The sequence below is a fragment of the Heteronotia binoei genome, chromosome 8, assembly GCF_032191835.1.
Source record: "Heteronotia binoei isolate CCM8104 ecotype False Entrance Well chromosome 8, APGP_CSIRO_Hbin_v1, whole genome shotgun sequence".
In the NCBI taxonomy this organism is placed as follows: domain Eukaryota; kingdom Metazoa; phylum Chordata; class Lepidosauria; order Squamata; family Gekkonidae; genus Heteronotia; species Heteronotia binoei.
In genome coordinates this window covers 2,783,206-2,808,622 of record NC_083230.1, presented here as the reverse complement: position 1 = coordinate 2,808,622, position 25,417 = coordinate 2,783,206, and the positions used below count along the sequence as shown (strand labels likewise).

The window sequence follows — 25,417 nt, the reverse complement described above, 5'->3', positions numbered from 1 at the left end:
AGTCCAGTTTCCGCCCAGGTCATGGGGTGGAGACAGCATTGGTCACCCTCACAGATGACCTCCAGAGACACCTGGATTGAGGCAGGTCGACACTGCTGTTGCTGTTAGATCTGACAGCAGCATTCAACATAGTCGACTATGAATTGTTGGCCCACCACCTCATCGACATTGGAGTTAACTGCCTTGCAGTGGTTTTCCTCCTTTCTCCAAGGTTGAGGACAGAGGGTGGTGATTGGTGAGTTAGTCTCAATGTGAAATGTGGAGTGCCACAGGGAGCAATTCTCTCACCAATGTTGTTCAACATCTATATGCACCCCCTCACTCAGTTGGTATGGAGCTATGGGCTGGGATATCACCAGTATGCGGATGACACCTAGTTCTATCTATTGATGGATGGCCACCTAGACTCTGCTCCAGTAGATCTTGATTGGGCACTGGAGGCTGTGGCTGGGTGGCTCAAACAGTGTAAGATGAAACTTAATCCATCTAAGATGGAGGTCCTGTGAGCCGGGGTGGAGTTGGTCCTTGAATCGGGTTTCCAACCCTCAATGGGCACCACTAATGCCTTCGGCTGATCTTGGATGCCTTGCTTTCTATGGAGGCCCAGGTCACAGCAGTTGCCAGATCTGCCTTTTACCACCTTTGGCAAGTCAGGCAACTGATTCCTTACCTCTCCACTCAGGATCTCACCACAGTGACCCATTAAATGATCACCTCCAGGCTAGATTTTTGCAATTTGCTTTACAAGGACTTGCTTTTGAATCTGATCTGAAAACTCAAGTGGTGCAAAATGTGGCGACATGCCTGCTGACTTTGACACCTATATGAGCACATATTCAGCTGGTGCTCTGCCAGTTGCACTGACTGCCAGTCAAGTACCGAATCCATTTAAAGGTGATGGTGTTAACCTTTAAAGCCCTTAATGGCCTGGGACCAGCATATCTAAGGAACTGTCTCTCCCCAGAGAACTTTATGCTTTGCTGAGCAACATCTTCTGGTTGTCCCTGTCCCAAAGGATGTCAACTTAGTCTCAACTAGGGCTAGGGCTTTTTCTGTCCCAGCCCCTGCCTGCTGGAACAAGGTCCCTATCAGGGCCGGCCCTAGTCCTTCTGGCACCCTAGGCAACACAGTTCCACCCCCGACCTGAGTCACTGTGCCTCCTGCCTACTTGCAAGTAGCCCCGCACCTGCTGCTTGCTCACGAGTAGCCCCAAGCTTGCCACCTGCTCTCAAGTAGCCCAATTTCTGATGCCTACTTGCAAGTAGTCCCACAAGTAGGCAGTAGGCATGGGGCTACTCATGAATAGGCGGCAGGTGCAGGGCTACTTGCAAGTAGGCACAGGGCTACTTGCAGGATGGGGCAGTGTGGGGGAAAGACAGGTAGACAGGCAAACTAGGCACCCCCCTCCTTCAGATCGAGCGGGGAGACAGGAGGGTGGAAAGAAAGGGAAGGAAAGAGGTGGCGGTGGTGGAGAGAGGCAGGCAGGCAAACTAGGCATTTGACATGGGCACGGGGGGAGTCCAATTTGGTGCCCCCTCCCTCCCAGCACCCTAGGTAAGCACCTAGTTTGCCTAGTGGGTGAGCCAGCCCTGGTCCCTAGAGAAATCCGGGCCTTGTGGAGCCTGCTGCAATTCCGTAGGGTCTATAAAACAGAGCTGTTCTGCCAGGCTTTTAGTTGAGGCAGTGGGCATCACAGACCATCAATATGGCCTCCCTGCCACATACTGGCCCACTCTGGAGTAGTGCCTGATTATGACTATGAACTTTTTCACACAGCCTATGTATTCCGGTATGGAAGCTGGTCAGTTACTGAACAGTAACGGGTTTCTGCTGTCATTTCAGACAGACTCAACTCAGTAACTGGCTGCTACCGGAATACTCTCACCTTTTCACACAGTACCGCGGCTGTCCTGATAGTGAGGCATGCCTGAGTCATTACTAACAAAGAGCAGCTTCTTCCAGTTTTCAACCCCTCCTTCTGAGTTGAAATTGGTATGGGGTGCTGTGTGAAATGTCCAGTATCTAATCTGGGAGCAGTTTTCACGCCCTTTTTCGCCCGCCGGCGCGTAATCTCCGGCTTTTGGGGGGAGGGAATGTCGGGCTAAGATTGCTATAGCGCTATAGCAACGTATCACAACAGCATCACCATAGGGATGCCTGGGTTCCATTAAGATGCCAGAGACTGCCGCTGCTGAAACTTGGTAACAGGTTACACTGGGTAACATTGGGCGATCTTTGCCCAACGTTAAAAAAAAAAAGCCAGAGATCGTGCGCTGGCAGGCGAAAATGGCTGGCGCTGGTGGAAGCGAGATAAAAGCAGAACAGTGTAAAATGGCTCACTTCAATCACAGAATCCTACTGGGAAAAAAAACATGTGTCTGAAAACTCCCATCCCTGCAAGGCGGCACAATACCGACTCCCTTCCGGTTTCCACCACTAAGTGTGAAAAGGCCCTATGTTTACTCATTGTTACTGTTTAGCCAGGAACTAGGTTTTTGAAATGGTTGCCATCTGAAATTTCAATTAGTTAATTGATTTGTTTGGTTTTATGTTTAGTTTTAGAAATTATCTAATCTGTTTTATGGATGTGACCTGCCCTGAGTCCATTTGGAAAGGGTGAGATAAAAATGTGAATAAATAAATAAATATTTTCTGTCTATTAGTTACTTGTGATCCAAGCTGTTTAGAACCTTAAAAGTCAAAACCAGCACTTTGCACTGGGTTCAGAAACTGGAAAATAACAAAAGATTTGCTTAGTATCATTATCTCACAGTAAGGACCCTAGCACAAGAGAATACATTCAACTTGTCTGTGAACTGAAGAAATGTGAAGGTTTCACTGAATATTCTTTCCAGGTCTGTGGCGTACTAAATATATAGTGCGCTTCTATGCTAATATGCTTACAGAAGAACTTTTAAAAGGAAACAAACTGTGATTCACAATTACTTCTCTTTGTTCAAGTAAAATTTCCCATTTTAAAAAGTGTTTTAAGGGTTAGCCCTTATCTGTCCAAGGTTCAGGGATCTGGTATGTATAACTTATTAAGAGGAGAGAGTTTTAATTGAAGTGCAACTATTTTTTTTCCCCCAAAAAGAAAGCACATAACTTTTTCCAGCCATGGCAATTTCTAAGCAGCTTTGGATTAGACAGTTATCCTCTGTTGAAAGATCATATCCAGTTATGCAAAGCAGAAATGATCAAGGAAGTCAATAATGCTCACTTATTCCATCATGCTGTTCCAGTTCTACTGTGCAAAAACAAGGCATGGACTATTTAGTGGCTCCCTGCAAAAGAGCTGTATCTCATTTTGGCGATTCTAAACAGAACAGTGCAGGAATCATTTTAACACATGACAATCTTTTTGCTAAACCAATTAAGTCAGCCCAAAATAGCACATAAGAAAGATTTGCTTACAGGGCATATTCTGGCAATCATTGAGTGAATCTGCTTAGGGCTGCCACTGTTGTCTGCTAGTTTCTCTTTGAAGAAGAAGTACACTTTAGCATCATTGGGGTCAGTACCATCCGGAATGAGATGAGCATCTACAAAAATTGGCTCTGAAAAAACAGCAGAGAGCAAACTCCATGACCACAGATCAACAATGCAGAAGTCAGCAAGCAATTTCGTTGAGATTGTCACATTCTAGAGTATTGAACTGGTTTCAATGGGTACACATTTTGTAAGCCATCTTTGACTGGAAATGGGAAAAGAGGATTATATATTTTTTTCAAATAAATCCAATACTAGTAAAAGTTCTTCACATATTTGTCGAGATTTGTTAGTTAATGAACTGTTAATGGATTTGTCAGTTATAACATATACTCTCTTGTTTTCCAGTTTACTGAGACCACACGCTTGGTTGGCTGAAAACAATATTACAGAAAGAGAGAAATTTTGGAATATGATCCTCATATGTCTGTGGATAACCCAGGACATATTTCATACATCACAACTGGCCACAGGCTGGATTTATGTGTTAGAGATGTGCCACTGCCAAGTTCACATGGAATAAAGAGGTCATGTTGAAAGGCAAAGCATTAGCAACGTTTTTTCATGTGATCCTGTTCTTTCAATATAGTTTGTACATTCTTACTAGCAATGCCACATGAGATGGAACCATGGGGAACAGGAACCACTGTTCTCATAATGTAACAATAAGGAAATGAATTGATTATTTTTTTAGGGACATGAATTGATGATACAAGACCCAATTCTGTAACTCCTTGATTTCACTGGGATTACTTATCATAAAATGGTCCTAGAACTGCATATTTTCCAATCCTAAAGGCCTGCAGATACAGGAATACATGTGGAATTCACTGCCACAGGAGGTGGTGGCGGCTACAAGCATAGCCAGCTTTAAGAGGGGATTGGATAAAAATATGGAGCAGAGGTCCATCAGTGGCTATTAACCACAGTGTGTGTGTGTGTGTGTGTGTATATATGTGTGTGTGTGTGTATGTGTGTGTGTGTATACACACACACACACATATATTGGCCACTGTGTGTCACAGAGTGTTGGACTGGATGGGCCATTGGCCTGATCCAACATGGCTTTTCTTATGAAGCATAGCCAAGACATGTTGCTGCTAATATAGCCTTGATCTTTAAAGTATGATGTGCAAGCAACAGAATTCCTTCTTCTCAACCTGAAGCATCAGCCCACTTGATTTGCCGTGCCAAGAACATAAAAGCCTGTTGTTGCAAAATATTGTTGCAACTGACAATATTCTTTGTAATCTTTGTTCAAAGACCTCAAATAACTTTTACTTCTATGACATCTCAGAGGCATTAAGCCCACTAGTGATCACTGATGGTCATGCAGTCGCTGAAGTCCTACTCAAACATGGTGATCCAAGGGAAGTATGTATTCTAAAATTCTGATTTGTTGTCTTTATGCACACATCCATTACTAAACTGAACTCGGCTCTGTGTCCCAGGAACATTTTCCAAGTATCTAAATTTAACAGATTTACAGTGCAATCCAAAACAGTGTTACACTCTTCTAAACTCAAAGAGTTTTGAAGGGAATAATTTTGTTTAGGATTACACTAATATTGTATCTGGTGGCAGGCCAACACCATTAGGCCATTTCCAGTGTGGTCCAAAAGTGACGTCGTGCCAGATGACACTCTAGCATTTACCTCAAACTCTGCCAGAAATGACATCACAACATTGCTGCCCCACCAGTTAAGTCTTCCATGGGTTGCCAAATTTAGACAAGCAAGCCTACATACTCTGGTAATTCATTTGATTAATTTTTCTGCACTTGAACTTGTCAGACTGGCATTCTAATAAAAATGATCCCTCAAACTCATATTCTAAACCAGCCATTCTCAGACGTTCTGAAATAGGACCTAATTCTCCAAAGACTGCATTTCAGGACATTTCTTACATTATATAGATTTGTCTTTCAGCCTCTTCATCCTAGCTCATCCTGTTTCTCCTCATTCTTGGCCTACTGTATAGCTGGGAAATCACTTTTGAGTCCTGATTCACAGTCTGACAATCTACTGCTTTAGGTACAAAATTGTATTTGGCTACTGAAAAGTAATGACTGGATGATGTGTCCCTTCAGAGACCTAAGAACTTATCCAAAATGTTTGCATCCAGATATTTTTTGCACTCATTTTCTTTGCCACACATTCAACATTACTACCTATATGGTATAAGTCCCTTAGTATTTCTCCTCCCTGCCTTATCTAATCTATCAAAGCTTTCTTGGGTAACTTCAAATCAATATTGCAGAATTTAAATGATAATCCTAGTAATCTTAATTTGGAATTATTGAATGGGTAGTTTGCATATCATGGCAGCCCCCTCTGTAGCTGCCTCAGGAGCACACAGTTGTTTGCCACTAGGTTTGCAACCAGGCCTTATTTGCGCTGATACTATTTATAGTAAATGGGGTCTGAAATAATATAGCATCTTCTTAAAATGGGGTGGATCCTACCCCATCATAGCACTCCACTGAGCGAAGTTCATTACAATATTTATACCCCACCTTTCCATTTGGGTCAAATTTGAAGCCTTTCTCCAAATTAAGTGGCTCTTCCACTGGAAGAAAAGCCACTTAAGTTGTTAGAATGCTCTTTAGGCTGGCTCATTGGAGGATGGCTTTATCCATGCCTGGCATCTCTTATGCCTACAGTGCATCCCCAGACACTAAGGCAGAGACACCTGAGTGAAGCATTTGATTAAATGGTGCTTTAATATATCTGTAACTGGAGGCTGCTGTTGGCTTAGATCAAAGGGAGGATTTCTATAGACGGAGTGGAGGGCTTCCTCAGATTTCCCCCTCCCACAGCCAGACTCTGATTCCTCCTTACGATGTTCTTGGGGGTCCCAGTCTTTCTGGAGCAGCATTTGGGGGAAATTTGGGGATCCAGCAGGGGTGGGAAGGCAGGGAAGTCCCAGTTTTCTGATAGAAATCCCTCCTGTCTGCAGAAATTGCCAACAGATCCAACCCACTGTCATCTTAGAAGGCAAAAGATGCAACCAGATACCAGTTCTACCTTGAACCAATTAACACTGCATGTCATTTGGAAAAGGATGCAGACAAAAGGTCTCTTGATGAGGGCCCAATACATCTCCATACACCTTTATCTTTTTGCTGTTGTTTCTTGTTTTTTACTTTCTGTCTTGATGATGAGTAGTCCTGGAGAACCCAAAAACTTTCTCACAGGACTTAAATGGTATTTCACAGCTTTTGTTTTACCATTTCCACTGCGATAGAGACACTTTAAGTTGTTGCCATTAGGGTAATCACAACAGCCATAGGCATAACCCTAAGGGGAGGTCTGGGTTAATCCAAATGACAACACCACCCTACCATGACCCAAGGACAAGTTCAGCAGAAGTCTCTGTATTCTTAAGTTAAATGCACAGACTACTAGTATCATGTGAACTAGCCACAGGTATTTTGCATATTGTTTGAGCAACCTATACAAAAAAAAGTGTGTTTACTTTTAATATACCTTGCATTTCTTCATTTCTGACTCACACTTTCTTTAAGAAATGTACTGTGCAAAAAAAGAATCTCTTGCAATCAAAGATTTAAATACAGCCACCTTACCACTTAGCCATTTGGAGTTGTGCTGGTCAGTTCTCACTGCATTCTGCCTGGTTAAACTACGAAAAATGGCAGCATCAGTTCCCATGAAATCGATATACATTCCTGAAAATAGCTCTTCATCTGGAGGGAGGAGAAAAAGCAAAAACAAACCAACAAAATACAAAATCTTTACATGCTTTGGAAAAAATTCAGATGTAGCAATCTATTTCTTGCTGAAAACACTGCACATTTTCTAATTCTGTGATGGGTGGGATGGAAGCAGGATTTCCTTTGAATCATGACAGAAACATCGAGTCCATGAAATCATAACGTTAAATAAAGTAGCCTTACCACAAATGTGGAGCAAACATTTCATGTGGGATATAATTTTGTGGTTGACTCTAGTTGGAGCCAACTCTAGGGGATGAAAATAAGATCACAAAGAATTAATTTTAACTTGCTGGGAGGGTGTGGAACACTTACAAAAGTAATTTAAAATAATTCCTTGTATTATAAGACAATGATCTCCAATGTTTAGTCTGTTTGATGCCACAGAAATGTATTTCTTACCACCTGTGTGCTTTTGGTGTCTTGGGGATATTTTTTTCACCATCAGTTGACTGAGCAGCAAAGCTCAGAGCTCATACTGAGTGGATGTGTTGTAGCCACGCGCCATCAGCCTGACCATAGACACAGCCTTTCTTATATCTCTGGGTTTGGCAAACTCACCCGGGGGTGGGGGGTAGGATGACAGATTCCTTCTAAGAAGAATCTTACGAAAAATAATTTACAATTTTAGAAGTGAAATGAAAGCTGCACTGAAAGCTATGAGGAAAAATAAATCATCAGTAGTATATGGGATATCAATAGAACTATTCTAAGCAATTCCAAAAAACAACGGAGACTATCAAAATCTTAACAAGGCTATGCCAACTAACATGGAAAACAAGACAATGGCCCACAGACTGGAAACGCTCAATTTATATTCCAATTCTCCCTCCTCCCCCAAAAAAGAAAGAGAGAGAGACATGAAAGACTGCAGAAAGTATTGGGCCACTGCATTAATTTCTCATGTAAGCGAAGTGATGCTCAAAATCTTACAACAAAGACCGTTATCATATATAGAAAGAAAATGCCAGATGTTCAAGCTGGATTCAGAAAAGGAAGAGGCACTAGGCATCATGTTGCAAATTTGTTGGTTACTGGAGCACACGAGAGAATTTCAGAAGAAAAATAGTGTATGTTTCATAGATTACAGTAAAGCTTTTGACTATGTGGATCATGAAAAGCTACTGATGGTTCTAAAATAAATGAATGTGCCACAACATCTGATTATTTTGTTGCAGAACCTGTACTCTGGAAAAGAGGGTACTGTTAGGACAGAATATGGAGAAAGTAAAAAAAAAAAAAAGTAAAGGTAGTCCCCTGTGCAAGCAGGGGTAACATTGCTTTCACAATGTTTTCATGGCAGACTTTTTACGGGGTGGTTTGCCATTGCCTTGCCCGGTCATCTATGCTTCCCCTCCTCCCCCAGCAAGCTGTGTACTCATTTTACCGACTTCGGAAGGATTGAAGGCTAAGTCAGTCGGGAGCTGGCTACCTGAACCAGCTTCCACTGGGATCGAACTCAGGTCGTGAGCAGAGGGCCCTGACTGCAGTACTGCAGCTTTACCACTCTGTGCCACAAGGCTCTTCTCATGGAGAAATAGAATGGTTTCAAATTGGCAAAGGTGTCAGACAAAGACGAATTTCATCTCCTTCTCTGTTCAATTTACATGCAGAACATATAAGGAAAGTCAGATTAATTTAGATGAAGGTGGAGTGAAAATTGGTAGAAGGAACACTAGCAATCTGATATATGAAGATAATACTGGCAGTTAACAGTAAAGACTTGAAACAACTACCATTGAAGGTTAAAGCAGAAAGTGCCAAAGTAGTATTGCAGCTGAACATCAAGATGATAAAAGTAATGAGCACAGAGGAATTATACAACTTCAAGGCTGACTGGAAAAATTGAAATTGTTAAAAAAATTCTATTCTTTGGCTCAGAAAAAAGATAAGGCCGCACCAGTATATAGGAGAAAAGAAGAATAAGAGGCAAGATAGAGCAGTTTTATTACACCTTCTACATCCTTATGAGTTTTGCTCTAGGGTTTGTCTGGGGAATCTAAGGCAAAGTAAAGTATATTAAAAATCAATTAAAATGTGCATACCAAACAATAATCAATAATCATCCATTCATACCTTTCTGGTATGAACTTTGCATTATTTCCCATTATGTCCCTGGAAGAGACTTACATTCATTTCAGCAACATCTTCCGGCAATTCCTAGCACAAAAGACATCCACTTAGCCTCAACCAGGGAAAGAGCTTTTTCAGCTCTGGCTCTATCCTGCTGGAACATGTTCCCTAGCAAGATCAGGACCCTGCAGGTTCTGTAAAACAGAGCTGTTCTGCCAGGCCTTCAGCTGAGGTGGTGGGTGTCAACTGCTCTATCATGCCTCCCTCCTCTAGCCTGCCTGTGGTGGTTATCATACCATCAGTGTTACCATCTGTGCTGTGGGCGGGGTGTGGTCTGATCCCACCTATTAATATCCCAGCCTCTAAGCTTGCCGGCAGGTATATTTTTATAGTTAACTATAGTTTATTATGAAATAGCCAATATAATTTAACATTCACTAAATACTTTTTTCATTTAAATTTATTACTAGGCAATTTTTCATAATAATTACTATCCCCCCCTTTATTAATATTTTTCATTGATATAAAATTCATTGAGAAATCTTCCATTATGTATTTTAAGAGTAACATGTCATAAAGGCTTCATAATTTTAACTAGGTACCCCATACTAATTCATTCTCCCCAATTAATTAATAATTTTATATATGATTCTTTAAAAAAAATTGGAATCAGAATTTCATAAAATATTTACCCAGAAGAAGGCACGTAAAGTGAAAAGTATAATGACATAGGAGCTTAAAGAAATTTTTGCACAAGAATAAATTTGGTATTTTTAATAGGGTGAAACCTTCACATGAATACTTAAGAACCAAATGACTCTATATTAACCAAAAAAAAGGGATATATTTGTAGGGATATATTATTTCATCATTACTTTGATTTTGCCATGTGTATGCAATAGCACTTTAAAGAAAAGACAGGTGCCATCAATTGGACTCATTAAAAGTCAGGGAGTGGAATGTGCAATTGCCTTGAGCTATCTGAGCATTTTGCCAGTGAGAAAATGAAGATGGAGATGTTATATCGTGTATGAGCTTTGGCTTAGAAATTATGTCTTTAATGACATTATGAAATGTGAGTAATTGTTTTCTGTGGTTTGTGATGGGTGGATAGTAGTATGGAATAAATAGTTATTTTGTATATTTTTTTCAAGTGTTCTAAATCCTGTGCCTGAGGAAAATTTTTTATTGAAACAGCTGTACTGTCAAATTAGGATGAAATCTTTCATGGGATTCAAGAAACTACAATTTACGGAATTCCGGGGGAGGAAAATGTCGAGCTGAGCTGCTTCTCATAATGGGAGCAGGCTGGAACTTCTGTTTGGGGTAGTGGAAGGCAAGTTAACGCCTACTGCCTACTTTTCTCAGTCATAGATTAGTCCAAGATATGCACAGGAAACTTTGAGGAGATTTACCTTGGCTAAAAGGGAGTTCTGGGGGGGGGGGCTCCTTTGAGGCTTTGAGGGGTCTCTGTGAAGAGTTGCATTTTCATTATCTGCAGAAGTTTTCAGAGTCATTTATTTGACATAAGCTCGACAGAATCCTAACCTTCTTGGACATTGCTAAACATCTAAAACTACGCAAGACTGGTGGGAACTTGGATAATTGGAAGAGAAGGTACAGATTACTATCTTTCATTCCGGGAATATTTACAGCTTAATGGAATAAATTTAAGAGGTGGAAAATGAAAACCTAGAAAGTTTGGAAGAAGAAGGGAGGAAGAGGTGAAATTTGGACTCTGTAATTATAAAGGACAGTGCTAAAAATGGAAAGGAATTTATTGTTTGGTCTACTTGCGGTTTTGAAAAAAGAGCACCATCGTCACAGACCTGCAGCACATTCAAGCAATACAGGAAGTACGTCAAGTATTGTGAGATCTCCTTACCAGTGAGAATGAGATTTGGTGGCAAGTAGAGCAGGAAGTAGCGGATAGAAAACCTACTCTAGGAATATAGTATCATTGAGAAACATCGGCGGTCATTGCTTGGAGGTCAAAATTAAAATATTGTTTTTAAAGTATTCGGGACGTTTTTAAAAGGGGAAAAAATTGTAAAGAGCAGCAAAAAGTCACGACCGCCATTTTGAAAGATTTAAAAACTTTAAAAATTAATATCTTCATTTTGGGAGCTCTGAGGATGGCGAAATTAGGCTTGTCATAAAAGACAAGTCCTACTCTTTTGAATCTGACAGTTGAATTTGAAATTGGTGAGGTCCAAATTTTCGCTATTTTTAAATGTCAGAACACAAGCAGCCCTGTACAAGGGCTACTTCATTGGAAAAAATGCAGGACCAATTAGAGGCAATGGAGGCCCGAATGATGAAAGGCATGAGAGAGATGATTACTGAATCAAAAAAAAAAAAGAAAGTATTGAAGAGATTAAAAAAGATATGGAAGATCTCAGAAAGGAGACAGAGGAATCATCTAAGAAAGTGCAGGAGGTAGAAGGCAGAATGAAAGTATATGATTCCACCTTGTTGAAAATGCAAGAAAAAGTGACAATCCATGACTGCAAATTGATGGAGACTCAGATACGTCTGAAAGGAGTACCTGAAAAGGAAGATGGTGATTTAAAAGAATATATGATAAAAATAATTGCAGAATTTTTAGAGGAAGATCCTGAAGAGACTAAAAGCATGTATGACTATATGTATAGAGTGAACTCACTTTATGTCAAGAAAAATAACTTACCAAGAGATGTTGTCATAAGATATATGACAAAGGAAATGGTGGAAAGGATCGTGAGTAAAAACTTTGAAAAGACATTGATAGTGGGAAGCAGCAGAGTAAGAATCATGAAGAAGTTGCCAAGGCAAGTGATAAATGACAGAAGAACATATTAAAAAATGACAGAAAAATTAAGGGACAATGGAATGAGGTTTAGATGGATAATACCTGAAGGTTTGAGCTTTGAACTTCAGGGGAAAAGAATCACAATTACAAATGCGCAGGAAATGCGTAGATTTTATGAAGAAAATAAAGAATTTGCACCATGATGGATTACAAATTATTGTCTTGGAATGTAAATGGACTAAATTCACCACAAAAAAGAAGGGCAACGTTTCATTGGATTAAGAAAAAAAAAACTGTAACATAATTTGTTTACAAGAAGTGCATATTAAACAAAAGGATTATACATTTTTATGGAATAAACAATTGGGAGTAGAATTTTTGTCATTGGCTGAACAAAAGAAAATGGGAGTGATTTTGTATATTAAACAAGAATTGGAGCCAAAATTAGTGTTTAAAGATAAAGATGGAAGATTTGTAGCAGTAGAAACAATATTAAATGGAAAAAACCCCGTTGTTATTGGGATTGTATGTGCCTAAAGGTGCAAAGGATGCTTTTTAAAAAAGACATTATACAACAGCTTGATGAACTGACTTATGACCAAGTTCTGATAATGGGAGATTTTAATGGAACAGTTAAGAACTCATTGGACAAGTCTGGAAGGGGGAAAAAATACAATAGCAAAGAAGGAAAATTGCCAAAGTCTTTTTTTGAATTGGTCAAACAAGAAAATTTGGAAGACATATGGAGGAAATTTAACCCTGAAGTTCGGGGCTATACCTTTTTTCAGCAAGACACAAAACTTTTTCTAGAATTGACATGTTGTGGGGAACTAAAGATTTAGGTCTTATAACAAGGAAAATAGAGATTTTACCTAAAATTGGGGCTGATCATAACCCAATAATGTGGATTACAAAATTGTCAAAGAAGTTGAGAAGATGGAGATTAAATGAATAAAGAAACAGTGAAATACCTAGAGAATGAAACTAAAGCTTTTTTCCAAATGAATGACACAGAGGATATAGATTTTCAGATGGTCTGGGATGCTTCTAAAGCAGTAATGAGAGAAATGTTGATTACTTTGAATAATAAGGATAAGAGAGTAAAAGAAAAACAGTTGTTGGACATTCAAAATGAAATAAAGAAAAAAAAGGGGAGTTGAAAAAAAGGCCAGGGAAAAAGAAAATTATAAGGGAAATTACAATATTACAAACTCAAATGAGACATTTATTAAATAAAGAATTGGAAAGGAGTTTGAAAAGACTGCAGCAGAAAACCTTTGAGGGAGCAAATAAACCGGGAAAGTATTTGGCTTGAAGAAAAAGAGGGAAAATAAAATTATTAATAAAATTGTGGTAGATGGAAGAGAAGTGGTTACTCAAGAGGGAATAAAAAGATAATTTTTTTAAGTATTATGCCAAATTGTTTAAAGGTATTAAAATAAAGAAAGAGAAGGTGGATGAGTATCTACAAAAGATAAATATAGAGCCCTTGACTGAAAATATGCGAAAAGTTTTGAACAATCCAACTGAAAAAATAGAAATTGAAGCAGCAATCAATGCAATGGAAAATGGAAAAGCACCTGGGCCAGATGGATATACAGCTATATATTTTAAGACCTTTAAAGACGAGTTCATACCAAAATTGCAGAAGTTGATGAATACAATAAGAATAAAAGGGAAAATACCAAACACGTGGAAGGAAGCTGTTATTTCGTTAATACCTACGATTACGTTAATGTCACGAACGTAAAAAATTATAGACCAATTTTGCTATTAAATAATGACTATAAAATTAACATATCCAAGGTTCCTTTCCCCTGGGAAGGAGATAAGACTATGGGAAGCACCGACTGACTCTGGGGGTGTGAAAAGGCCATATTGTTTTCTGCTTTTGAAGTGTAGAAAAGGCTGGTTTCAGCCTTGAAGGGTATCAAACTCAATCTGCCTCTTTGCTAGAATGTTTGTTCTCAAATAAATGGATTAATTTTGCAACATTATGATCCATCTCTGTTTGAAGTTCCACGTCTTGACAGATGGTTGCTGAACCATTAGCCCTTCTCCTCTGGATGCGTGGATGCTCCCTCGAACAGGGCTTCCTCTCTGTCCCTTTCTCTCTGTTCCAAGGCCCTCTTAGCTTGGGGATTGGCTGTCTTGCACTTACTGTCCTCCTTGGCCTGGGTCTCTTTGCCAAATATAAACAAAATGCTCCTCCCCAATCCCCCCAGGTAGCTCGCATCTTCATCTCCCTCAGGTGGTGGTTCATTTGGCTGATCTGGGTCAAGCTGAGAGTAACACAGGTGGTTTGCAGCTTGCATGATCCTGTCTTTGGGGAAGCCTATGCCTGCTTCCCTTTTGCACTGGGTTGGATATGGGGCTGCCACTTTGTAGGGAAGTGCTTCAGCTCCAGGGGGAGCTTCAAATATTGAGTTAACTGTCTCTGTCAGAACTTGTAACTTTCCTTTATGCTGAACAATGTGTTATTAGCCTAACTGACTCCATATTGGAAATGTCTACTAACCCTGTAACTTTGCATTTCAAACAAATACTAACCACTGAAGGGTGACCGATAGCCTCTGGGAACCATCTGCAGGTGGCCTTTGAAGCTAACATGCCAGAGAAGAACAGTGGGGTTCCTTCCTCCGCGTTTGGAGATAAGGAGGCCTGGGAACAGACAACTGTCTCTCTGGGTGTGAGAAAGGGTTTTATTGTTTCTGTTACCAATGCATAAGAATGTGCCGATAGCCTTGAGGGCTATTAGAGTCAACTTGCTTCTTTCCTGGATACTAGTTCTCAATAAACGTCTTAACTTTTGAAACAAAGTGATGCGTCTCTTTTGAAGTTCCCAGTTCTGACATTTTGACTCTGATAGCCCTCAAGGCGGGCTAAACGGGATTTCTATGTCCAACGCCTACCCGATCCCGCTGATTAAAGACTTGCTGAGCACAGTGGCAGAGGGCAGGGTGTTCACGAAACTCGACCTCAGAGACGCGTACTTCAGAGTACGAATCAAAGAAGGGGACGAATGGAAAACCGCCTTCAACACCCCAATGGGACAGTTTGAGTACCTAGTGATGCCGTTCGGGCTGCAGGGGGCACCAAGGGTGTTCATGAACTTTATAAATGAAGTGCTGAGAGAGTACCTGTATAAGGGGGTGGTGGTGTACCTGGATGACATCATTATTTACTCGAAGGACTTAAAGTCGCACGTGCCCCTGGTCAGGAAAGTGCTGACCACCCTGTATCAAAACAAACTGTATGCAAAGCTAACCAAATGCAAGTTCCATCAAATGGAACTAGATTACCTTGGGTTCCGGGTGTCCGGGGAGGGACTGGCGATGGACCCCACAAAAATACAGGCGGTGTTGGAGTGGGAAGCCCCCCAAACCTGACGGCAGCTACAATCTTTCTTGGGGTTCGCAAATTTTTACAGGGGGTTCATAAAGGGGTTCGCGCAGGTGATGCTACCCCTCACGGAGCTGCTCAAGACCAAGGGGAAGGGGGAGGAAGCAAAGAAACCCGGGGCCCGCCTAAACTGGACACCCAAGTGCCAGGAGGCATTTGACGAACTAAAGAGACTGTTCACCAGCGAGCCCGTGCTAACCCACCCCAATGAACTTAAGCCCTTCGTGGTGCAATGCAACGCCTCCGACGTCGCGGTGGGGGCAATATTAATGCAGAGGGACGACGAGCGGGGGTTGAGACCCTGCGCATACATCTCACGCAAGTTCTCAAACGAACAGAGGAACTGGTCGGTGTGGGACAAAGAGGCATTCGTGGTGACGTATGCACTCAAGACGTGGCGCTCCTGGTTAGAGGGAGCGTGGGTGCCATTTGAAATTTGGACGGATCACAAAAACTTGGAGGCGTTGACGGGCCGGCGCAAACTGACGGCCAAACAGATCCAGTGGGTGGGATTTTTCGCCAAATTTGACTTCGTGCTAAAGCACATACCCGGATCGAAAAACTTTTTAGCAGACACCCTCTCCCGCATGCCGCAGCACGAGAGCCAGAGGGAGGAGATAATAGACTCACTCATTCCCCCCTCCCAGGTTGCAGGGGGAGTCACCACCCGGTCAGGAAAAAAAACAGGCCTCCCCGAACCAGAGGTGAAAGAGAGACTTGAGGCGGAAACGGAGAAAGAAGGGGAAGAAAGGCCGGGGTGTGTGGAGAAGGGGGAGGGAGGACTGTGGTATTACAATGGGAAAATATACGTGCCTAAGTGTCTGAGGGGGGAGATCCTGACGCAATGCCACTCCAGCCAATTGGCGGGACACTTCGGGTACGTAAAGACAGTACACCTAGTAGCACGTCAATTCTGGTGGCCGCAGATGAAACGAGACATCTCAGAGTTTGTGAGCTCCTGCCCCACCTGCATCATGGCAAAGAGAAGGGGTGGGAAGCCGCCCGGACTATTACAACCGCTACCCACAGCCACAAGGCCATGGGCGGTGGTCTCAATGGACTTTATAGTGGAACTACCACCCTCCCAAGGGAAAACGGTAGTTCTCGTGGTAGTCGACACGTTCTCAAAGCAAGCTCACTTCATCCCGCGTAAGAAATTACCCACTGCCAAGAAACTCGCCCATCTGTTTTTCAATCACGTGGTCCGCCTTCACTCATTCCCAGATAAGGTGATTAGTGACCGCGGGCCACAGTTCGTTGCCAACTTCTGGCGGGAGTTTTGTAAGATCACGGGCATGGAACAGGGACTGAGCTCCGCCTACCACCCCCAGACAGACGGACAGACAGAGAGGGTGAACGGGCTGCTAGAGCAATACCTACGCTGTTATGCTAATTACCAACAAACCAATTGGGTGGCGCTACTACCCTTTGCAGAGTATGGGTACAACAACAGCCTGCACAGCTCCACCAAAGCCTCCCCTTTCCAAATTGTTAATGGCTATGAAGGGAAGCCCTTCTCGCTATTACCAAAGCCACCAGAAGGGCCAGCCCCAACCTCATGCCAGAAGTGGTGGGAGGGGATCAAAGAAGGGTGGAAAGTAATACAAGAAAACTTGGAAAGTGCCAAGGAGGACTATAAAAAGCACTTCGACCGGAAACACTCCCCCCCAGTGGGTGTTCAAAGAAGGGGAGAGTGTGTTCCTCTCGACCAAGAACCTGCCTCTACCCCAAACCTGCTGAAAGCTAACCTACAAATACCTGGGCCCATTCAAAATTAAAAGGGTAATCAACGAGGTCACAGTAGAATTGGAGTTACCCAAGATGTTTAGTAAGATCCACCCTGTTTTTCATTGCAGCCTTCTTCGCAAGGACCCTGGAGCTACATCTTGGCACCCTCGCCCTCCAGTGCCACCACCTATTCAAGTGAAGGGCCAGAGCCACCATGAGGTTCAGGAGATTTTGGACTCTAGGGTCCAAAGGGGGGTGCTGTACTACCTCATCAGGTGGAAGTACTTCCCGAGTAGCTGTGATGAATGGGTCAAGGCCAGCGATGTGCGGGCTCCACATCTGCTTAAGAAATTCCACCTACTGTACCCGCACAAGCCCAGGGCGAAAGCTTAGGGGAGGCAGTATGTCAGAACTTGTAACTTTCCTTTATGCTGAACAATGTGTTATTAGCCTAACTGACTCCATATTGGAAATGTCTACTAACCCTGTAACTTTGCATTTCAAACAAATACTAACCACTGAAGGGTGACCGATAGCCTCTGGGAACCATCTGCAGGTGGCCTTTGAAGCTAACATGCCAGAGAAGAACAGCGGGATTCCTTCCTCCGCGTTTGGAGATAAAGGAGGCCTGGGAACAGACAACTGTCTCTCTGGGTGTGAGAAAGGGTTTTATTGTTTCTGTTACCAATGCATAAGAATGTGCCGATAGCCTTGAGGGCTATTAGAGTCAACTTGCTTCTTTCCTGGATACTAGTTCTCAATAAACGTCTTAACTTTTGAAACAAAGTGATGCGTCTCTTTTGAAGTTCCCAGTTCTGACAGTCTCATGGTGTTGAAGAGGCACCTGAGGCTTGGGGGTTACTTGAAAGGCACTAAAGTCCAGACCCAGCCTGAGGTCCAATCACATCTCCCCCACCAGCACTGACAGGGGCTCGTCCTCAAAGAGGTGAGAGAGCCAGTCAGCATTGGTGTGGGCTTGGCTGGCACAATGTTGGATTGTGAATCTGTAGAGCAATAAAGATAGGCACTAATGTGAGATCCAATCATTATAGGGATGCAACTGATAGAGGCATTGGAGGGGCATATGATCTATGATGAGGATAAAGAGATTGTTGGATAGGTAATAATGCAGGTCTCCAGTGGCCCATTTGATGAGCCTTCTTTTTGATAGTTGAGTATTTTTTTCCTCTGGTTGCAGCTTTCTACTGAGGAAAAATATGGGGAGTTCCTTATGCCTTTGGGCCTTGTGCTAGAACTGCCCCCAAACTGGATTTGGAGGCATTGGTGTAGACCTTGAAAGGGAAGGAGAAGTCCAGGTTGTGCAATTGGGTAGTCTCAGTTAAGGTTTCTTTCAAAATATGGAAAGCAGCAAGGTTTGTGGGGGGGAACCATTGAATTTGGTTTGGCTCGATTTTCCATAGACAGTCCATCAGGACAGCTGGCTTGGAAACATAATGGGGGATGAACTGACTGTAATAGCCTAAAATCCCTAAGAACTGCCAGAGCAGTTTCTTGGTTTGTGGTGCAAGGGAGTCCCGAATCTTTGCCACTTGCTTGGGGACATGTTTGACCTCCCGCCATCCTACTATGAAGCACAAATACTTCCGCTAAGAGAAACAAAGGTGACTCTGAGATGGGTTGGCTTTTAGACCTGCCTTATGTAGAGCCTGCAACACCTGTTCCAAATGCCAAAGGTGGGTATCCCAATCTAGGCTAAAGGTAATTATGTCATCTAGGTACACTGCTGCAAATTTGCAGCATTTCCCTAAACACTGACCAGTCACTGGAAGATTGCCGTGGCTCCATGAAGCCAAAAGGCATCCATACAAACTGGAAGAGCCCTTGAGGTGTAGCAAAAGCTGTTTCCTTTCCCAGTTTTCTTCCTGGACTGGGACCTGCCAATACCCTTTTGTCAAGTCAAGGGCTAACAGAAACTTGGCAGCCCCTAGCTTGTCCAGCAGTAGATCGGTGCAAAGCATGGAGTATGCATTGAACCAAGACATCTTGTTGAGTTCCCTGTAATTGACACAGAACCTGATGCTGCTGTCCAGCTTCAGAACTAACACTATAGGACTGCACCAAGCACTTCAAGAGGGTTCAATAACCCCAAGCTTCAACATGTTTTCTACCTCTCATTCAACATCAGCTCACCTCTGCCAAGGAACTGGCCTCCTGACTGACCAAGAGACCTGGTCTTTGTCCATGTGGACAGCATGCTCAAGGACACTGGTTTCCCCTGGAAGCTTGGAGAAGACCGGAGGAGCCCGCTGCAGCAACTGCTCCAGGCTCACCCTCTTTCTTGTGTTAAGTGCTCATTGATTTATTTTTTTAGGGGGGGAGACTGTCTTCTTCTGGTTGCAAGGATCAGGGAAGGACAGCATTGGAGAGGTTCCCAGGAGTCTGAGTGAGGTTGCAAGTGGCTGCTCACTTCACCCATTTTTTCAGGTGATTCACACGTAGGTGCCTGCATCCTCCCCTTCCTGGGCGGTAGCGAATGTTATAAATAAGATTCCTGTAGGTTGTTTCCATGGTGTAAGATTCATCCCACACATCCATCCTCCATCCCTGGGTTGCTGATCGGTGTACTAAGAACTGGTCACCCACTTGGAAGGTCCGCTGCTAATTTTTGCAATCATAATAGGCTTTCTGATATACCTGTGCACACTGCAGGTTTTCCTTCACTACTTCCCTAGCCCAGGACAACCATTTCTGCAACTTCTCCATGTAAGTTGTAGGGCTGTCCCTGGAATGGGGTTCTCTGGGGACCCATCATTCCTGCACCACCAACAATAGGCCCCTTGGCTGTCATCCACAGAGTAACTCAAAGGAGCTAAATCCCAGGGAGGCTTGAGGTATCTACTGTAGAGCGAACAACAGGCCTTGGTTAAGGAAAAGATGCAAGCATGGGAATCCTCTAGGCCAGCCAACCCCCAGATTCTTTTTGGCCATCTCTCCACCCCAACTCTGACCAAATTGACCTTTGAGGATGATGTGGGAGCTTACCTTAAGACTTTTGCACAGCTAGCTGAGGTGGCCTATGCCCAATGACTGTTTATTCTGGGGCCTTACCTCACCGGAGGCACTCAAGCTGTCCTGAGGGTCCTGTTCCAGGAGTAGTTGGCTGACTATAAAATTCTTAAGGCAGTCATTCTTGATAGGTATAACTGAGGAGACATTCAGGCAGTGGTTCAAAAACAGATGCTGGAAAGCTGTGACCGGACTTGCCTCTTAGTGGCTGGCTTAAAAGAGGTGGCCATTTGCTGGCAAGATTAAAAGAAAAAAGTAGTGGCAAAACAACTTCTACCCCCTGAAAAATGAGGCTTTGGGTTTCATGCATGCCCTTCTCCTCAGGACATGCAGACACTCCCTTGAGCAGGGATTCCTCTCTGTCCCTTTCTCTCTGTTCAAAGGACCTCTTAGTTCAGGGATTGGCTGTCTCGTGCTTACTCTCCTCCTCGGCCCAGGGCTCTTTGCCAAATATAAACAGAATGTTCCTCCCAGCTCTTCTCAGGTGGTGGTTCATTTAGCTCTGTCTCCCTCAGGTGGTGGTTCATTTAGCCAGTCTGGGTAAAGCTGAGGGCAACACAGGTAGTTTGCAGCTTGTATAATCCTGTCTCCAAGGTAGCATATGCCCATTTCCCTTTCCTCCCTTTCGCATTGGGTTGGATGTGGCACTCTATATCACATTATCTCCAGTAATACAGTAATACAATATTCCTACTACTAACTTTCCATTTTTGCCAATTAGTTTAAGAGTAATTAATTTAAAGTCTCCTCCCTCCCTCCCCTCCCTCCTCTACCCAATCAATTAGCAAAATTAACAACACTATCTAATCTAATTAACACATCTACTTTTGCCAATTAATGTGTCAATTCATTCAAAATCCCCTCCCCTCCCTCATCTACCCAATCAATTAGCAAATTAACAATTCGATCAGTAGATAACAATTTCTTCAATTAGATCTAATGTTCCAATCATTCCCAATTTAGAGAAGAAAATTTTTTTCTTAAGGAATAGCAGCATTGAATTGAACAGGGTCCACAATAGAAGACAGCAGGTGTTAAACTACGTAGTTGAGATAGTTCAAAAGTGCTGGTGCAAGAAAACAGTTATTCCAGTAACTATGTCAGTATTGGGGTCTTAAATGCCAGAACATCTGAGTGCAAGATTATATTAGTGCCAGGGCATCTGATAATTTCTTGGTGACTTGGTGCAGCCTTGAATTTCTTAAAGCGCTAGTGCGAGTGTCTTAAAGTGTGAGCAGCAATTCAGGCAGTTCTTTAGCCTCCAGCTGTCACTTGTTCTTAACAGTTCAGCAACTTGCGTTTTTCATCTGTTGGTGTTCAGCCACGCAGTTTGCTAGGCGCCACCACAGTGAGTCCAGGGTGAATTGAAGTCCACCCAGGTCTCCTGGGCTAGCCATTGACAAACTCCGCCCCAGCCCGAGAAAGGCTATTAACAACACCTGAGCAAGGCTGTTAACAATAGGACATTTGGGAGGTTGTTAATTCATAGGGTCATCATAGGTTGAAAGAGACTTGGCAGCACCAAGAAGGTCTCACTGGGAGGAAATAGTGTCCAAAACCAATCCCATCCCTTCTTTGCCGTCAGCCATTTTGTGTTGGCAGCCATTGCCTTTTCACAAAATTCTCGAAGTACCTACATGGTCAACAAGATTAGAGAAGCCTGTCCTAAGCAAAGGATGTTTACCCTGCTCCTCCTAGAATGAACCTTGGACAGAATTTCACCTCAGTTGCTGCGTCTTAAGAAGAAGTCAAATCACAAGCACTTGGAAGTGAATAGCAAGCAATCAGTCTCGTTCCTGTTCACAGTGAAGGGAGAAAGATTTAAGAGACACTTGTCTATGTTTTGGGATACACATTGAGATGCTCTTGGGAACAGGAACCATATGTGAAAGCAATGAAAGGAAAAATCTGACAAGGCCACACTCACAGCATAGGGTGAAAAAGTCTGAATCTCTTAACGAAGAATTCCCAGTCTGGCTCCTTCTGCCTCATACAGAGGAACAAGTGAGTGCATACAGCTAGTGTTGGGCAGAATTTTGCTCTGACTGAATTCAAAATATGGCCTCATTTGAGAAACCTGAAGAACAGAGACATACTCCATGTAAAAACCTGATTCAGAAACCTGCAGACTTTAGCCTATTGAATATGACTGAAGAGAATATATCATTTCAAACAACAAAATCTGAACATTTTAAACTGGAGTCCAAATGAATTCCGAAGTGTTTCCACTTATATGAGAAATAATAGAATTATGTACCTAAATTCTTCGCAATGATCAATTCAGCTCATATGTGGTAGAGTATGTACAGTGTACCTAAGAATGATTTTCAGTTTCTTTTGTCTTGGGTCAACAATACGAATCTCATGGGTTGGCAAGGCTGTCCCAAAACACAAAACCTTTGCCAAAATAACCTCTCACTTCCAGAAGTGCTGAATTCAACATCCTCCAGTGGGTTGAATTCATCATCCACCAGTGGGATCCTTAAGATTGTGGCTTACAGATTCCCCCACCCCCCCCAAACTGTAAGAAATGCCACCTCATACATGAGTCTGCTTATGTTTTGGTATTTCTGGGTTGTTGGTGAGGTAATGAACTGGACACCTATCAATTTTGCTATCTGATACAATGATGCATCCCTAAGCTGCCTGCATGATTTTCTTTCAGCAAGGGCAGGATGAAACCTGTTTTGTAGGGGTAGGACAGCAACTAAAGAATGTGTTTTGCTTCAGAATTATAAGTCTACTAGGAATAAGGCTCGTTGTGAAGAAAAATACAACGGGTTCTAGGAAGAGGTTCTGGGTGAGCACCCCCCCCCCCACTTGGTGTCTTCCTACCTGCCCATCCAAGTGAAGGTATTCACTTCCCCCCATCCTTGGTGTCTTAACTACCCACTAAAGTGTGTCAGGCGATGGAGACTCAAGGACGTATTCATTTAAACAATGTATACTTTATTGGAAACACATAGCTTGAAACAGAAATTGGGACTATGGTTAGAAACCTGATAACATAAACTGGGGCTTCTCAGCTTAGGGGGGGAGCTGAGGGTGGAGCTGATAAATGTTTATAAAATTATCCCTGGGATTGGATAAGTGGTTAAAGAGAATTTTTTCCCTTGAAATCAAAAGGCTCAGACTGGAGCACCTCTACACAGGACTGCACTTGGGCAACATCAATTGCTTTCTTTTCTGAACACAGGCCTCGAGAACAAAACCCAATAGGCTTGCTAGTTCCAAGTCCTGGCAGGGAGATCCCCTGGTTTTACAGGCTCTTCCCCACCACCACCCAGCTAGCCAGTGAGGGAAAGCCCCACCCCACCCCACCAGCCTCTATGTGCCTTTAGATCTCAGATAGGCTTAGAAGCTAGCACACTGCTTGTGTTTTGGAAGGGGTCCGTGTATACCTTTAAATCTCAGTGAGACTGAAACTCATGGGGGTGAGGTGAGCAGGCAGAGCCACATGTGTGAGAGAGGAAGAGAGCCTAATCCCTCTGTTCATTTTGCATTCCTTTCAGAAGCTGTTTGTATAGTGAAAGGGTTAGTAAAGAGTTAACTAGAAGCTGGTTATGGAATAGAGGGAAAACTCCACCCCCTAGACCTCTCTCCTTAAGTTGTTACAGCAGATTGTTACATTCAGCAACTCCAGTGAGTAAAGCCATCTATACCATTGCCCCAGGGAGTTCACAGAAGTGTGGGCATACAAGCTGTTTATTTTGGCTGCTTTGTGAGTGTGTGTGTGTTCACTTTAATTTTGTGGAAGTACAGCTACTGGGGAATAAAATAAAACAAAGAAGAGGATGAGGAAATGAAGACTGTATTTAGGGAACTGCACTACTGTATTTTTATTTGTTTGTTTGTTTTAGGGAACTGGAAAGTCTCCCAGCTCTACCCCCAAAGTCTCCAGATATTTCCTGAGCTGGATCTGGCAACCTTAGCACCTAACAATTATAGCAACTTAGTCAAATCTCATTTTACTCCATTTATGTAAGCAGAATATTTTTAAATAAAAATAAAAAGTTGCACATTTTAACTCGGGGGGGGGGCCTAAAAAATATGTTTAAAATCCTACCAAAGTAACTGAGGCCTATACTTAACCTGCCTCAACAGGACTTTGAAAATATTTTGTCTTGCTTTCTTAACTTTTCAATCTCGTTGACCTGAACTGAAGCCAAGCATAATGGGAGCCTGTTGCCAGAAGGGCCCTGGAGTCCAAGCCTCTTAAACAAAGCAGGATGCACTAGAACCACAGCCATTTTTTCTTAGTTTTCTTCTCTTTCACTGCAACTCAATTTGTTTACAACACCCTATCATTTCACTCTCCACACCTGATGATTTAAGCTTTTTGAAACCCTGGTTGTTTTCACTTACTTACTGATCATAACAGAGACAGTGTTCACATTTGGGTTGAAAGAGCAACGTCCCTTCCCAGATTCACATTTGGAATCGATTTTGAAAACTTGGTCCTGGAACACACACAAAAATAACACATTATCTTGAGAAATGCTTGAAAATTAATCTTAACACAATCAGTTTAAATGACACCTTACGTAAAAATTCTCAAACATTTCAGAAAGTTCACCTTATTCTCTAAAACAGGAATGATCGCACAGCATGTGCATTAGCTTTCCAGTTAGGGTTGCCAACCTGCAGGTGAGGCCTACAGATCTCCCAGAATTACGACTGATACACAGATGACAGAAATCTGCTTCACTGGACAAAATGGCTCCTTTGGAGGGTGGTCCCTATGGCACTGAGGTCCTTGCTCTCCTCAAAATTTGCTGTCCTTAGGCTCCACCCCCAAATCTCTAGTCATTTTCCAACCAGGACTTGGCAAGCCTATTTCCAGTTCAGCTCCAGTTTTGCTTCTCCATTATTTTATTGAGTTTCACTTACGAAACAACACACAACACCAATAAGAATAATGAAAAACAGTATCAGTAGGAGAAAAAAATGTGGCATAGGAGTTAGAATGTTAGACTAGGTTAAGGCAGACCAGAGTACAAATCTTCATTCTGCCATGAAGCTTGCTGGCTGCCCTTGGCACTGTTCACAAGTTACAGTGAACATGCATACAATCCACATACAGTGTACACTTGATTTTTTAAAATGCATGTAATTCTCATGCTGCACTAAATGTATGTACAGCTGCAAACCCCACATTTAACCAGGTGCAGGTC

At 42.6% G+C, this 25,417-nt stretch overlaps 1 protein-coding gene across 1 annotated transcript in view; it reads right to left on the bottom strand.

Annotated features, from left to right (window-relative positions):
- SEMA3C (semaphorin 3C) overlaps positions 1-25,417 on the bottom strand; it is a 381,732-nt gene that overhangs the window by 147,304 nt on the left and 209,011 nt on the right. The window contains exons 6-8 of the mRNA XM_060244661.1: positions 24,613-24,703; positions 7,076-7,195; positions 3,415-3,557 (exon numbers count right to left, since the gene is read on the bottom strand). Of these exons, the coding sequence (XP_060100644.1) occupies positions 3,415-3,557; positions 7,076-7,195; positions 24,613-24,703 (354 nt within the window). The remainder of the gene's footprint in view (positions 1-3,414; positions 3,558-7,075; positions 7,196-24,612; positions 24,704-25,417) is intronic.